Source organism: Ahaetulla prasina, chromosome 4 (assembly GCF_028640845.1).
Source record: "Ahaetulla prasina isolate Xishuangbanna chromosome 4, ASM2864084v1, whole genome shotgun sequence".
In the NCBI taxonomy this organism is placed as follows: Eukaryota; Metazoa; Chordata; class Lepidosauria; order Squamata; family Colubridae; genus Ahaetulla; species Ahaetulla prasina.
This window is the reverse complement of record NC_080542.1, coordinates 94,791,681-94,807,063: the sequence shown is the minus strand read 5'-3', so window position 1 is coordinate 94,807,063 and position 15,383 is coordinate 94,791,681. Positions and strand designations below refer to the sequence as shown.

Below are 15,383 nucleotides of genomic sequence, written 5' to 3'. Positions count from 1 at the left end.
TTAGCATAGTGGTGATACCTCATTCTGTAGTGATGGAGTATCTCACCTAGTAGTTTCATACAGATGTTAAAAAGGAGTGGAGAAAGCATCGAACCCTGTGGCACCCTCCAAAGTTGGAGCTGTGAGCTGAACCTCTCGCTTACTATTAACTTCACTTGGGACTATCCTCAGAGAAAGGTGGTGAACCAGCACAAAACTGTAAACCACCCCAATTCCCTAGGTGAGCCAAAAAAAATACCAAAGAATTCAAGGAAAGCAAGGCGAAATGCACTACTTCCATTCTGCTCCCGCAGAGATCATCCAGGAGTGAAACCAATGCAGTTTTGGTTCTATGTCCAGGCCTGAACCCTGACTGGAAAGTGTCCAGATAATCCATTTCCTTCAGGGTCCTCTGGATTTGTAATGACACCACCTTCTCAACTATCTTTCCCAAAAAAGAAAGATGAGAGACAGGGCAAAAATTGTTCAGAAGGCTAGGGTCCAGAAATGGCTTCTTAAATAGGGGACACACCCTTCCAACAAGGATGAATTCACCATCACTTGGACCCACTCATATATCACCTCCCATGCAATCACCGTGTACTTATTAAATTTAAAATGGCACAATGAAGATCCTTTGAATTAAAAATTTAACCCCTGAACATAGAAATGTAAGTCTCTGATACTTTATCATTTGTTTTGTTTCAGATTTCATTTTTCTCTGCAATGAAGATTCTAAACTAGTCAACTAATATTTAGGAATCTTTTGCCAAATTTAATTGACAACTGGATTAAGTGCCTGGAGACTATTGATGAGCCTAAGTGGGAAGCTTGACTGCCTAGTCATAATCCTACTGTCACCACTAAGTGATCAACAACACTGATTCTGACAGTTCCCATATTAATCAAGTTCAGTGGTGCGTTTCTACCGGTTTACCCAGTTCAGGTGAACCGGTAGTGGTGGTGGTGGGAAGCTCCACCAACCCACCCAGACATCATCATGGATCCTCTGCGCATGCGTAGAAGATTCTGCGCATGCACAGAAGAACCACAAGCGAGTGAAGCGTGCACATGCACTCACATGCTCCCAGTTCCGAACTAGTAGCGAAGGTAAGTGGAATCCACTACTGATCAAGTTACCAATGTTTTCTTATAATATTAGTACCAACTAGTAAGCCAGATGGACCACAGGCAGTCTTCATTCCCACGCCCAAATCCTGAAGAAACTGCAGCAGCATAGGCCACTAAAACCACATAACTATTTATCCATTTTTCCTGATAAATATAATGGGAATCCAAGCAAATTTACTGGGAATCCAAGCAAATATCTTTATCATTCACTATGAAACCCCTCCATCCCCATATAGAGAAAGAGGTATGGACACTTATTATTTGCTGCATTGGTTGCCATCATGCTTCCAGATTCAATGCAAGATTTGGTGGTTATTTATAAACCTCTTCATGGGATCAGATTGCTTGCAGGACATCTCCCCCCAATTGTATCTACCGTCCTGTTACAAGAAATCTTTGGGCTACAATGGCAAAAGCGACTGAGATTGTCATCACTAAGGCATAAAACTGAAAGCTACATGATTGTATCACTTCGTGACACCAAAACAGTCATCCCAGTTACCGTTATAATCCCAGGACCGGTTTTATAATAAATTTCATCTTGTTTTTAATCATTGTTGGCCAGAGTCATGTATACATTTGAGACGGGTAGTCATGTCAAATTAATTAATTAATTGCTCCATTTCCCTGATGACTTTTCTCCTCTGACCAAATTTATATGATTAGAATAGAATAGGGAGAACACTTAGATTTATATACCACTCCATAGTGCTTTATAACACTCTGTCAGCAGTTTATAATGTCAGCATATTGCTCCCAATAATCTGGGTCCTCATTTTACCAAACTCAGAAGGATGAGGGGCTGAGTCAACTTCAAATCCTGTCAGGATCAAATTCAGACTGTGGGCAAAATTAGTTTGCAAAACTGTATTCTAACCACTGAGCCACCAGGGCTCTTAGATAAAATGTATAGTTATGCAAATATTATAAGGAGCTATAGAGTGGTTAATCCCCTTTTGGTTTACAGGAGTCTAAATTTTGACAACAAGCAATCTAGAAGTATCTAAAGTCAAAAGGATATGATTAATTGGGTCACAACCTGAAGAGATCACTTCCAGAATAAGGTCTGAGGTACCATAATGACATTCTTATCATTCTAATATTATGTCAGGGGCACAGGGAATGCCTATTATAGGTAAGAACCTTACTCTTGCAAAGTTTTCAAAAGTTCAAAAGCCATTAAGATAACTATGAAGAAATGTCACTTCTATTACTACAACCTAATTAAGGAAATTAATAAAGTAAATAAATAAACAAAAAAGCAAGGTAAAATTCAACTTACTTATTAGTGACAAAGCCAAGTTTATATCTACCGTAGTAACTGCCACAATGTTTTTAAATATTTCTTTATTATCAGCTTTAGACTTTTTCCAGATATATTATTCGTTTTATTCCTTTATCAAGGTAAGGGCATTTATCCTCCTCCCATCATCTGACATTACACTAACTGACAGGTTATTTTTATATTAGCTTAAGAAACATCCTAGTGTCAGGTTAAATTTCTGATAACTTAATTAAACTAATGTTGCTGGAAAGAAATAAGAACTGACAATGTTTTGAAAGCTGCACTAAATTTTAAAAGCCTTCAGAGAAACATGTTTCCCTTAAAGTTTTTCAGTACAATCAGAATAAAACTGTTTCTTCAAAACTAAGTTTCTTTTCCCCACAATGGACGAATGGCTGCAAAAACTGATGGAGTTAGCAGAGATGGCTAAATTGACTGCTGTGTTTAAAGAAAAAAACACAAATACCTTTATTTCTACTTGGAAACCATTTCTGGACTTTGTGTTTGAGGTGGAAATGAAACTTTGATTTTGGGTTTTGTTGATTAGATAGATTTGTTGTTATAGAAATGGCTATTTTATATTATTATGAAAAAGTAAAAAGTTGAGGGTGGAGCCTTATTTTACTGCACCAAAGGAGTCAGAAGTCAATGCCTTTTTTTCCTTTGTCTCTTACTTTCCCCCACTATCCACTTCTCTTTTTCCTTCCCTAATTTCCCTAATATTTACTTTTTTATTCTCTTTGTATCAAGGGTGAAATCTACTTATCGTCCCTACCGGTTCAGAAGTGTGCGCATCATGTGCAACTTTGGACCTTCTGTGCATGCGCAGGGGGTCAAAAACAGGTTACTTCCTGATTAAAACCAGGAAGTAATGACATCTGGGCGGGTGGGTGGAGCTTTGCGTGCCGCCACTACCGGTTCACTCAAACCTGTGCGAACTAGTAGCATTTCACCCCTGCTTTGTACGTCATATTATAAATTAATAAAAACTATATTATAAAAAAAAACTAAGTTTCTTTGTTGCATGTAGTTTATTTGTGACAAAAAGCTAAACAGCCATGTTTTAATGTATTAAGGAGTTCAACCCTTTCTTTGTTTTGTTTTACAAATTTCAATATTGTACAAGTTGTGTTGCCAAATATGTCTTGTAATAAATTTTTCTATCAATTGATTTGATACTAAAAAAAATACTATTAAAGGAATAGAAATGGACAGGAATTTCTTTGGTAAGAAATTCATTATTATCACTGTTATATTGCTAAATCTGGTTTGAACAGTGTCTAATATTCTTTTCTAACACAATGAATCATATAGCTTATTTTGGCAGGAACACTAAAGTCTGAATGCATTCCAATTTAATTACAAATGTATCCAGCTGTCCTGTGGCCTCTTCCTAATTGTTTGGGTTCTAGAATCACTCTTTCTGTTGATGAATCAATCATTATCTCAAGAGGGAACCTGAAATTCTTTCCTTTACATGAGTCAGCCTAATACACACTAAAATTCTCAGAACTCTTAACCAATTAGCCATGCTGGCTGGGCTTTAGAAAGCTATCATCCAAACCATGTGGAAAATAACAAGGTAACTATTTCTAGTATAGAACATAAAAGTTAATTATTCCCTAAATTTCAGAAAGCCCACCTGCATAACAACTGTAACATACTGATCCCATACAAAGCCTGTTACAGTATTAGCTTAAATCACTATTTATAACAGCATTAACATAATGTAGGATACTAAATATAGAACAGATAGCTCCAGAGGTAGTTTGGCTTGATCAGATATGACTTTATCCAAGGTCACTTGAGAAAATTTACAAAGTGTATTTAGTTACTAAGGTCATAAACACTGAGATTTTTTTTTAAAATTAATATTCACTACACTTATATAAATTGTACATCATACAAACAAGATCATTTCAAGTCAATATTGATTTCTATACTTAAAGAACCTAAAAATAGCATAGTTACTAATTTCCAATACAACAAATGCAAATGTAAAAAATAACACTAAAAACATTCTTATGCTAACAATGAATTATCTCATGCAAATAATTTTTATTTCACTTTCATTATTGGTATACCTATTTGAGTTTATGTATATTTTTGACAAAAATATGTGAAACAAGGTACAATAGAGATGAAACAGCATACAGGGGGGAGGTTCAAAAACTATCCACAGGGTCAGGGGTGTGTTCTAAATTTTTTTGCTACCGGTTCTGTGGGCGTGGCTTATTTTGTGGGCATGGCTTGATGGTCATGTGATAATGGGTGTGGCTTGATGTCATATGACTGGGTAGGCGTGGCCAACTCAATGTCTCTCATGTCAAGGGGTACCTCGCCTGGCCCCTCCCCTCCCAGCCATTCCTTGTCACACCCAGTCTCAATGTATCTATAGTTCTGCAAAAATGTTGTTCACCTTTTTGCAATTTTATTATCTACATACTATAGATCAGGAGTCTCCAAACTTGGCCACTTTAAGACTTATGGACTTCATCTCCCAGAATTCCTCAGCCAGCTTTGCTGTCTTAAAGTCTTAAAGTGGCCAAGGTTAGAGACCTCTGCTATAGATGCACTTTCATGGACCACTGAAAGGAGGAAATGGCTCACATGCTTTGCCCAAGAGTGTGATAGGCAACAGGCTTTTAAGGGATTCCTAGAAATAGGGGGGGGGGAAAGTATTTTTCAAAGCACCAGAAGGCAAAACAAGAAGCAATGGATGGAAACTCAACGAAGAGAGAAGCAACCTAAAACTAAGGACAAACTTCCTGACAGTGTGAACCTATATAGATTTCAGTCATAATTTCACTTATAAAATAGCCATTCATGTAATACAACCTGCATATTGTTCAAAACTATCATTAGTATTATGGCTGATGTTTGACAGCAAGCCTAAAATCCCCATTCCCTCCCCACTCCAGGGGAAGGTTACTTCAAAATCCCATTTCCTCCCCACCCCACTAATCTGTTCTGGAAAGGAATCAAACTCCCCCCTCTTCATTTCCCAAATAAAATATCCCAGATATTTAAGGAATAATCAAGCTGCTAGCAAGGAACCTGCCTGGAATTCCAAATTCCTGCCAGCTGCATAAAGGAAACTTTGTAAGCAGAAAACAGCTACTGGAAGTTCGGCTCCATTTACAAGCAGGCAGAAAACTCATTCAAGAATTTTTACTACCGGTTCGCCAAACTACTCAAAATGTTTACTATCGGTTCTTGCAAACTGGGGAGAACCGGTAGCAACCCACTACTGCACATGGTGCTTAAAAATCAACCTGCACCTGAACATCAGCAAGACCAAGGAAAAGATGATGGACATCCGGAGGAAGACAGAGGAACCTGCCCCACTTTATATCGAGGGGGGCTGTGTAGAGAGTTTCCTCTTTTAAATTCCTGGGAGTCCATCTCAGTGAAGACCGCATCTGGAAAAACAACACAATCCAGGTGGCCAGGAAGGTCCAACGGAGACTCCATTTCCTTAGGGTTTTGCATAAAAACAGGGTGGAACAACAACTGATGACCTCCTTTTACCGGTCCACAATAGAAAGAGTCCTCACTTATTCCATCATGGTATGGCATGCTGGTTTGACAGCCACAGAAAAACATTACAGGGGGTGGTGAGCATAGCAAAACATCATGGGCTGTCCCCTGATACCACTAAATGAGATCACTAGGGCTCGCTGCCTTAGTAAATTGAGGAAAATTCTCAGGGACAACTCTCACCCTGGTCACAACTTCTTTACCCCCCTACCATCTGGAAGGAGATACAGAAGCATAGCCAGCCACACAAACCAGGCTGAAGAACAGTTTTTATCCGTGGGCTGTCAGACTCCTCATAACTATGTAGTACGCAGGGCCGGCGCAATGTGTAACATGTTCACATCGGTGAAATAGGACTGGGTCTTTGTTAATAGGATTTATTGGGTTAGGGACAGGGGTGAAATGCTCCCAGATCGGAGGGGATCGCGCGATCTGGTAGCGATGGCAGCTGCTGGTTTGGAGGACTGGTAGCAAAAATCCCTGGTCCCGCCCCCTCCCCGCCTCTGCTGAGCCGCACCATCTGCAGAGTTTGTTTGTTTTTTTAACTTTTAAAAGCCGGTTTTGCTTCAGCCGAATCAGGCCTTTAAAAGTAAAAAACAGCAGAACCTTACTTGTACTCTTACTTGTAGAAAACATGTTTTCTACAAGTAAAAGTAGAGATTCTAAGGCACTTACCTGATTATTGAGGAACGCATGGCTCTCTTTCCAGCAGGAAAGCAGTTTCAGTTTCAGCCCAGACAGAATCAATCTATTCTGCTAATCTATTTCCTCGGTGATCAACTGGCTGGCTTTGCTGACTGAGGAACTCTGGGATTTGAAGTCCAAAATAAAATAAAATAAAATAAAATAAAATAAAATATTTGTGCAGATTTCTGAGATTTGGTGTGTTTCTGTAGGGTTTCACTCTAACTACACAAACACACAAAATCTCAGAAAGCTGTATGTGACATATTGTGTGTGTGTGTGTGTGTGTGTGTTAGTTGTGTGTGTGTAAAGTGTGAAAGTTGGTTTTTCAGCTTTTTGTGGCTGTGTGAAGTGTGAAGTGCAGCTGCTTTTACATTGTGTGTGAGTCAGTTGTGTTGTGTTGTGTGTGTGTAAGGTGTGAAAGTTGGTTTTTGAGCTTTTTATGGCTATGTGAAGTGTGAAGTGCAGCTGTTTTTACATTGTGTGTGAGTCAGTTGTGTTGTGTTGTGTGTGTGTAAAGTGTGAAAGTTGGTTTTTGGTACCTCTTATTGTTTTTTTAATACTTTGTTTATTATTTTTATTATTTATTGTTATTGGCCATGCCCACAAGCCATCTGACCACCAAGCCACACCCACCAATTAAGCCACGCCCACAGAACCGGTAGGGAAAATTTTTAGATTTCACCCCTGGTTAGGGATTTTCTGTCTTCACTGTGAGTTGTATTGTGTTGGGGGGATGTGCACTGAGAGAACTCAACCAGTGTCATTGTACGCTGTACATAAGATTTGAAAAAAATATGTTAATATTTACTTTCTAATTCTTCTTTCTCAAAGTTTGTGTTGATAGTAGAACTGATTTTGCCTGTATCCACAACAGCTTCTTCATCATGACCCTAGAACAAAATAAAAAAAAATTACTTCAAAATAATTGTTTTAAAATTTATCAGTACTATTAAATCCAAACGATTATATATGATAAAAAAAATAAAGTGAAATGCAAGCTAACTGCTTTTTCCCCATTATATATGTGCTCTGAAATTATACTATATATCAGTGATTCCCAAACTGTGAGCCGCGGCTCCCCAGGGAGCCGCGCCACCCCCACAAGGGGGCCGCGGAGAAGCAGCGGCCGCTCCACGCGGTGCCGCGAGATCCCAGACGCACAAAGCCGGACACGGCCGCAGCGACCGGGACTCGCACACCGCAACTCGGGACAACTCCAAAAGCCAAGGGACCCCCGCGCAGCCGCACCCACACACCCCGCGGGGCAGGCCACAGCAGGCAGGAAGACGGCAGACGCCGACGACGGACCAAAGGAGAAGCGCGAGCGCCGGCCCCGCCCGCCCGCCTGAACCACAGCGCCCGCCCAGACCCGCCGCCTGACGAAGCAACGGCACACCTCCCCTCCAGTCTGCCCGCGACGCCACTGGCCTCCCAGACCACCCGACACACTGCCCAACACGGCCGCGGCCACCACGCTCGACGGCATCGGGAAAGAGGGGCTGCGCAGAAAATAGCAAAACCACCCCGTTAGTTCCTCCCAGGTGAGCCAGGCTGGAGGCGAGAACAGCCACCTCCTCCACAAGGCGGAGACCCGAGGGAACAAGGGGATCGCGAGAGGCCAAACTCCGAGACCGAAGCAGGGACCCCCACGCCTGGGAAAGTTCCACAGAGGCCGCTCCCATCAAAGGAGACGGCGCGTCCATCAGCAAAACATGAGTATGCCAAACACTTTGTAGAAACAGACTTTTTGATTAAACTCACATACCTATGTGATATCTTTGAAAAGTTGAATGTGTTGAATCTCTCTTTACAAGGAGGCAATATGCACATTTTAAAGTTAACAGAAAAGATTTCAGCTTTCAGAAAAAAATTCAGAAAAAAAGACAAAAATAAAAAAAAAAATCGGATGTACCTATTAAGGGAGCCGCGGAAAAAATCCGAAGTGTTATGGGAGCCGCAAACCGAAAAAGATTGGGAACCTCTGCTATATATGCTGGCACAAGTCATTTTTCTCAAGGTTCTTCCAGGAGCCCCATGTATGAAGAAAGCACAGAGTATTCATATGGCTCTCTGGAGTATCTTCCTTAAACATTTTACTACAACTCCATTAACAAAATATATTAAAACCTAGGCTTATTGTGTGGATCTCAATAGTGTCAGTATTGCATTGCACTGAAACATACTATAAAATATAGCAGTGTACCACCACTGGGGGCACCAGTAGTTTTGCGTAGACTGAAATAACCTACCAATGGGAGAGAAGAATCAGATAAGCAAGCTTTTCATAATCCTTTTAATTCCTGTGGATAAGAAAGTTAAAAAGCTCACTCAGGTTTCTTGTTCAAGTGTGTTTGCCCTCTGTGTAAAGTGTGAAAGTTGGTTTTTGGTACCTCTTATTGTTTTTTTAATACTTTGTTTATTATTTTTATTATTTATTGTTATTGGCCTTGCCCACAAGCCATCTGACCACCAAGCCACACCCACCAATTAAGCCACGCCCACAGAACCGGTAGGGAAAATTTTAGATTTCACCCTGGTTAGGGATTTTCTGTCTTCACTGTGAGTTGTATTGTGTTGGGGATGTGCACTGAGAGAACTCAACCAGTGTCATTGTACGCTGTACATAAGATTTGAAAAAATATGTTAATATTTACTTTCTAATTCTTCTTTCTCAAAGTTTGTGTTGATAGTAGAACTGATTTTGCCTGTATCCACAACAGCTTCTTCATCATGACCCTAGAACAAAATAAAAAAACATTACTTCAAAATAATTGTTTTAAAATTTATCAGTACTATTAAATCCAAACGATTATATATGATAAAAAAAATAAAGTGAAATGCAAGCTAACTGCTTTTCCCCATTATATATGTGCTCTGAAATTATACTATATATCAGTGATTCCCAAACTGTGAGCGCGGCTCCCAGGGAGCCGCGCCACCACGCCGACGGCATCGGGAAAGAGGGCTGCGCGAAAATAGCAAAACCACCCGTTAGTTCCTCCCAGGTGAGCCAGGCTGGGCGAGAACAGCCACCTCCTCCAGTCTGCCCGCGACGCCACTGGCCTCCCAGACCACCCGACACGCTGCCCAACACGGCCGCAGCGACCGGGACTCGCACACCGCAACTCGGGACAACTCAAAAGCCAAGGGACCCCGCAGCCGCACCCACCCACAGCAGGCAGGAAGACGGCAGACGCCGACGACGGACCAAAGGAAGCGCGAGCTCCGGCCCGCCCGCCCGCCTGAACCACAGCGCCCGCCCAGACCCGCCGCCTGGCGAAACAGCGGCACACCTCCCTCCAGTCTGCCCGCGACGCCACTGGCCTCCCAGACCACCCGACACGCTGCCCAACACGGCCGCGGCCACCACGCTCGACGGCATCGGGAAAGAGGGGCTGCGCAGAAAATAGCAAAACCACCCCGTTAGTTGCTCCCAGGTGAGCCAGGCTGGGCGAGAACAGCCACCTCCTCCACAAGGCGGAGACCCGAGGAACAAGGGGATCGCGAGGCCAAACTCCGAGACCAAGCAGGGACCCCACGCCTGGGAAAGTTCCACAGAGGCCGCTCCCATCAAAGCAGACGGCGCGTCCATCAGCAAAACATGAGTATGCCAAACACTTTGTAGAAACAGACTTTTTGATTAAACTCACATACCTATGTGATATCTTTGAAAAGTTGAATGTGTTGAATCTCTCTTTACAAGGAGGCAATATGCACATTTTAAAGTTAACAGAAAAGATTTCAGCTTTCAGAAAAAAATTCAGAAAAAAAGACAAAAATTAAAAAAAAAATCGGATGTACCTATTAAGGGAGCCGCGGAAAAAATCCGAAGTGTTATGGGAGCCGCAAACCGAAAAAGATTGGGAACCTCTGCTATATATGCTGGCACAAGTCATTTTTCTCAAGGTTCTTCCAGGAGCCCCATGTATGAAGAAAGCACAGAGTATTCATATGGCTCTCTGGAGTATCTTCCTTAAACATTTTACTACAACTCCATTAACAAAATATATTAAAACCTAGGCTTATTGTGTGGATCTCAATAGTGTCAGTATTGCATTGCACTGAAACATACTATAAAATATAGCAGTGTACCGCCACTGGGGGCACCAGTAGTTTTGCGTAGACTGAAATAACCTACCAATGGGAGAGAAGAATCAGATAAGCAAGCTTTTCATAATCCTTTTAATTCCTGTGGATAAGAAAGTTAAAAAGCTCACTCAGGTTTCTTGTTCAAGTGTGTTTGCCCTCTGTGTAACATTCTCATCTGGAAACTGATTACCAGCCAAGAACGTTCAACTCTGTCCTTCATTTCCAGGCATATCACTCTGAAATGGAGAACTACTTAAGAGAACTCTTCAGCTGTGGTGTTACTGTTGCTGCCAGCTACATAAAAGTTTCACTCCTACTTTCTCAAGTAATTACATATTATGATATGTAGGGTGTGGCAGAACCAAATTTTTAGTTGGAATATACATATATTATTAATATTATGCAATGAGATTATTACATAGCCAGAAATTCCAAATAGTATTATAAATTATAAAATACAGTTTTTTACAAATAGGGTTCTGGGATTCCTCATTTATTTCATTTATTTGTACTTATGCTTGAAAAAAATATGTTAATATTTACTTTCTAATTCTTCTTTCTCAAAGTTTGTGTTGATAGTAGAACTGATTTTGCCTGTATCCACAACAGCTTCTTCATCATGACCCTAGAACAAAATAAAAAATATTTTTTTCATTCTATATAAACCATTTGGCATTTTTGATGCCATTATTATTTCTAATGCATTTCTCAGATAAACAATATTAAGTTATTAGGTTTTATGATTATATATAGTTAGCTTATAAATGCACTTATTAATATTTATGATAGTACACATATTTTTAATAAAACAGACAATTAGATCTTTTTTCTCCTAAACTGAGTCAAACATAGTACTTAATGATTTACATCAAGGTAATTTTAAAAAGTAGCAAATAATTATATCTTCAGTGCTATAGATTCTTGAAATGTTACATAAGTCAAATGTTTGATAATTTATGTTCACAATACTTAAATACTTCATACTTTATCAAAGCTAACAAAAATTAATATCAGGACTCTACATCCATTTCTTTTCTCTTGCACTAAAAGCCTCTCACAAAAAATGTGCTGATTATTTATAAGATATAAAATATAGATGTCTACAATACTAATTTTATCATTTCATGTATTCCCTAGTTATAAGAACCTCTACTATTAGAAGATGGAGTTAAATCACCATTCATTAGCAAGTTGAAAGGCTAGAAGGATTGATAGAATGCTCAAAGAAGTATAGCAACCAATTAAAGTATCAATAAAGGTCCTAACTAAGCTGCACCAGCAAATCCGGAAAATAGTGGCTAACAGATTAGAAGAGGTCAATTTACAGTCCAATACCAAAAAAGAGATTTAATAGTGGGTGCAAACTATCATACAGTACTCTTAATTTCAGAGACTACTAAATTTATGCTTACCTCTACAAGGTAAGCAGATTGGAGACCTACATGGAAAAAGACATTTAAGCTGGCTTTACAAAATTGTTTCCAATCACTGACATTATAAACGGTTTTGCATAAATTTATCACTTTATATCAGGCCACAACACTTCAATAAAATTAAGAACCTACTCAGTTATACCAAAACATAAAATCTGTCTATAGACACTCTATTGTGGTTTTACTTATATGTTAAGGATAATTGTGCTGCATGATTCACATTTAGTTAAGCTTTAGTTCATAAAGCGATAACCTGACATGTCCCTAGAATTTTTGTTACAATCCATAGTACACTTTTTTTTCAATCACTACAATACCTCTCTCCAAACCATAAAACCTCTACCACTGTTCATAGTCAGGATGAACTTCTTCTATTGAAATGCAGTAGTTTGCTTTCTCCAAGCATAACATTTGTCATAAGTGACCCAAAGTTCCATTTCCATCACACCTGCCCATGGTGCACTATCTGAAAGCAATTAAATCACTCAGGTAATACTTGGAAAACTTGAGATAAGTGGCAATATGGTTTCCCTCTTGTTATCTTCTCATACACATCATTCTTGTACTGTGTTTTCCTTATAGCGGTATGATGAACAACAGATAATGCAAGAATGCAGATTCTTTGCCAACTCTACTCTGCTGAAGGTTCTTTGTAATGTCCAGGATAATATAAACCTTGCTTTTATGGTGATTTATGAGGGAGGAGGAATGGATTACCCTAGGAACTTAGCAACTGAACTCTGTTGCATTTTCTCAATTTGCACATTATCTGTCTGTTTATAGACTGATTGAGGTAAGTTTTTGAAGATCTGCATACATTCCTTTTTTTCACTTATAATTTATTTCTATGCATTTATGTCATGAATATCAGAATTTGATTTAGTAACAAATACATTCTTTTTATATAGGAGCTCCCTCAAACTAACATTATTGCCATCACACTGACCAGACTACTTGACTCTGCTACTTTTTAACAGACTTGATTATCTTGAGTCTACTTTTTTTCCAGAATAAGACACTGTTCTGTTCGTCCATCTATCCAATTTTGAAATGGCCCACTTCTCCCACCGAGGGACTCTGGGAGGTATACAAATAAAATATTACAGCATAAAAAACAGTATATAAAAATTAAAAAGGATTAAAATTCAACTCTATCTCTCTAATTCTTGTTCCCTGTACTGTTGAATTGCAGTTTGCAAAATTTTGTGAATTATCTTACTATTTAAGATATATGCAACTGCTTTAAAATGTTTCCATACTGCCTCTTTTATATCCTGGAGTATATGTATTTATGTGCTTATAAACAGTAATAAAAACAAAATTATCTTGCATGATTTAAACAGTATTTCATCAACCTGTATCCCATTGGCCCCAAAATTCTTATCAGGGTGTTGTTAATCATGGTTGGAAATCCATGCACTGAGCGGGCAGGCATATAAATTACGAAAAGAAAGAGAAATTTTACACAAGTTTAAAGTAGAAAATACTGTATTAAAAGATAATGTGGCTATTTCAAAGCATTTCATCAATGTTATTCTAATTTGTATAAAGGACATGACACTTCTTTAGAGAAAGATGAAAATGGTGAACTTAAAACTAGACAATAATTACAAAATCAAGGGGTGGACTTAGCTTGGTGGCCGTATTTGCAGATACATTCAAGATACGAAAAAGACATTAAAACATGGGATCTTTATAAAGAACTAACAACACTTGATAAGATCTTATTAGGGACAGATGAAAAACTGATTTTAAAAAATATATAATTACTTATTGAGTTATAAAATGAAAGAGAAACAAGTCAAAGAAACAATGATTGTATGGGCAAATGCTAAAGAATTAGACAAATGGCAAAAACTTTGGGATAGGAACTATAAATTGACAATGGCTACGGCATATAAGAAAAATCTTTATAAAACTTTTTACAGGTGACATCTGTCACTGGCAAGACTGGTAAAAATGTTTAGTGATCTGCCTGCTAAATGCTGGAAATGCAATTAGACCCCAGGTACTTACTATCATATGAGGTGGACTTGTATGAAAACAAGAAAATATTGGAAGAAAATACACATCTGGTTGGAAAAGATGATTAAGCAATGTATAGATCTAAAACCAGAAGTATTTCTGTTAAGAATAATGCTGGGGGGTGGGGGTGGTTATGCTAAAGGGATAGTCTTGCATGTATAGACAGCAGCAAGGATCATATTTGCAAAATACTGGAAAAATGAGCATACTCCATCAGATGAGGATATAATTAGGAAAACGTTAGACTGTGCTGAGATAGACTGACTTTAAAAATAAAAGACAAGGATGACACAGAATATTACTTGATTTGGAATAGATTTGAGTGCTTAGAGATAAGAGGTAGAAATTAGAGGAAGGAAGATTATTGTAACATATGAATTAAAGATAAAGTTGGTTTATAACTATAAATATGTCAATGTATTTAACAGAACTGTAAATAAGTCAATATAAAGAGAAGTTTAGCTAAACTATTACGTTACATTATTAGTACTTTAACCAATATATATGTTAATATTTTTAATGTCTTCTGTTTTTTATAAATGATATACTCTGGAAATACACTACATTCAAAATGTATATGAATAAAAAAAAATTTTTTTAAAGGCAGTGAGCACATGTGAGAGGCATGTCCAGCAGCAGCTGCAGCCCGCTGGCTGCTTGATCGACATACTCTGGTGCTGCCCAGCCCGCACAGCAAAAAGGGAGTTGATTACCTGTCCATGCAGCAGATGGTGGCAGAACTGCAGGGGGGAGATATGCAATCCAGAAACACTGTGTGGGCCTTGGAAAAGCCAAGAATCATTGGGCCAGAGCAGGGGTGGGTTCTAAATTTTTTTACTACCAGTTGTGTGGGCGTGGCTTATTTTGTGGGCATGGCTTGATGGTCATGTGACAGTGGGTGTGACTTGATGGTCATGTGACTGGGTAGGCATGGCCAACTCAATGTCTCTCATGTCAAGGGGTATCTTGCCTGGCCCCTCCCCTCCCGGCCAATCCTTGTCACACCTAGCCTCAACGTATCTATAGTTTTGCAAAAATGTTGTTCACCTTTTTGCAACTTTATTATCTACATACTACAGATCAGGGGTCGCCAAACTTGGCTACTTTAAGACTTATGGACTTCATCTCCCAGAATTCCTCAGCCAGCTTTGCTGTCTTAAAGTCTTAAAGTGGCCAAGGTTAAAAACCTCTGCTATAGATGCACTTTCATGGAC

At 39.2% G+C, this 15,383-nt stretch overlaps 1 protein-coding gene across 7 annotated transcripts in view; it reads right to left on the bottom strand.

The window, feature by feature from the left end:
• SLC4A7 (solute carrier family 4 member 7) overlaps positions 1 to 15,383 on the bottom strand; it is a 117,134-nt gene that overhangs the window by 66,009 nt on the left and 35,742 nt on the right. For all 7 annotated transcript variants that reach the window (XR_009154827.1, XR_009154826.1, XR_009154825.1 and 4 more), the window contains exon 2: positions 7,431 to 7,512. Coding sequence is in view for 4 of the 7 variants with exons in the window: in XM_058180144.1 (XP_058036127.1) it covers positions 7,431 to 7,512 (82 nt within the window). In the remaining 3 variants the exon portion in view is untranslated. The remainder of the gene's footprint in view (positions 1 to 7,430; positions 7,513 to 15,383) is intronic.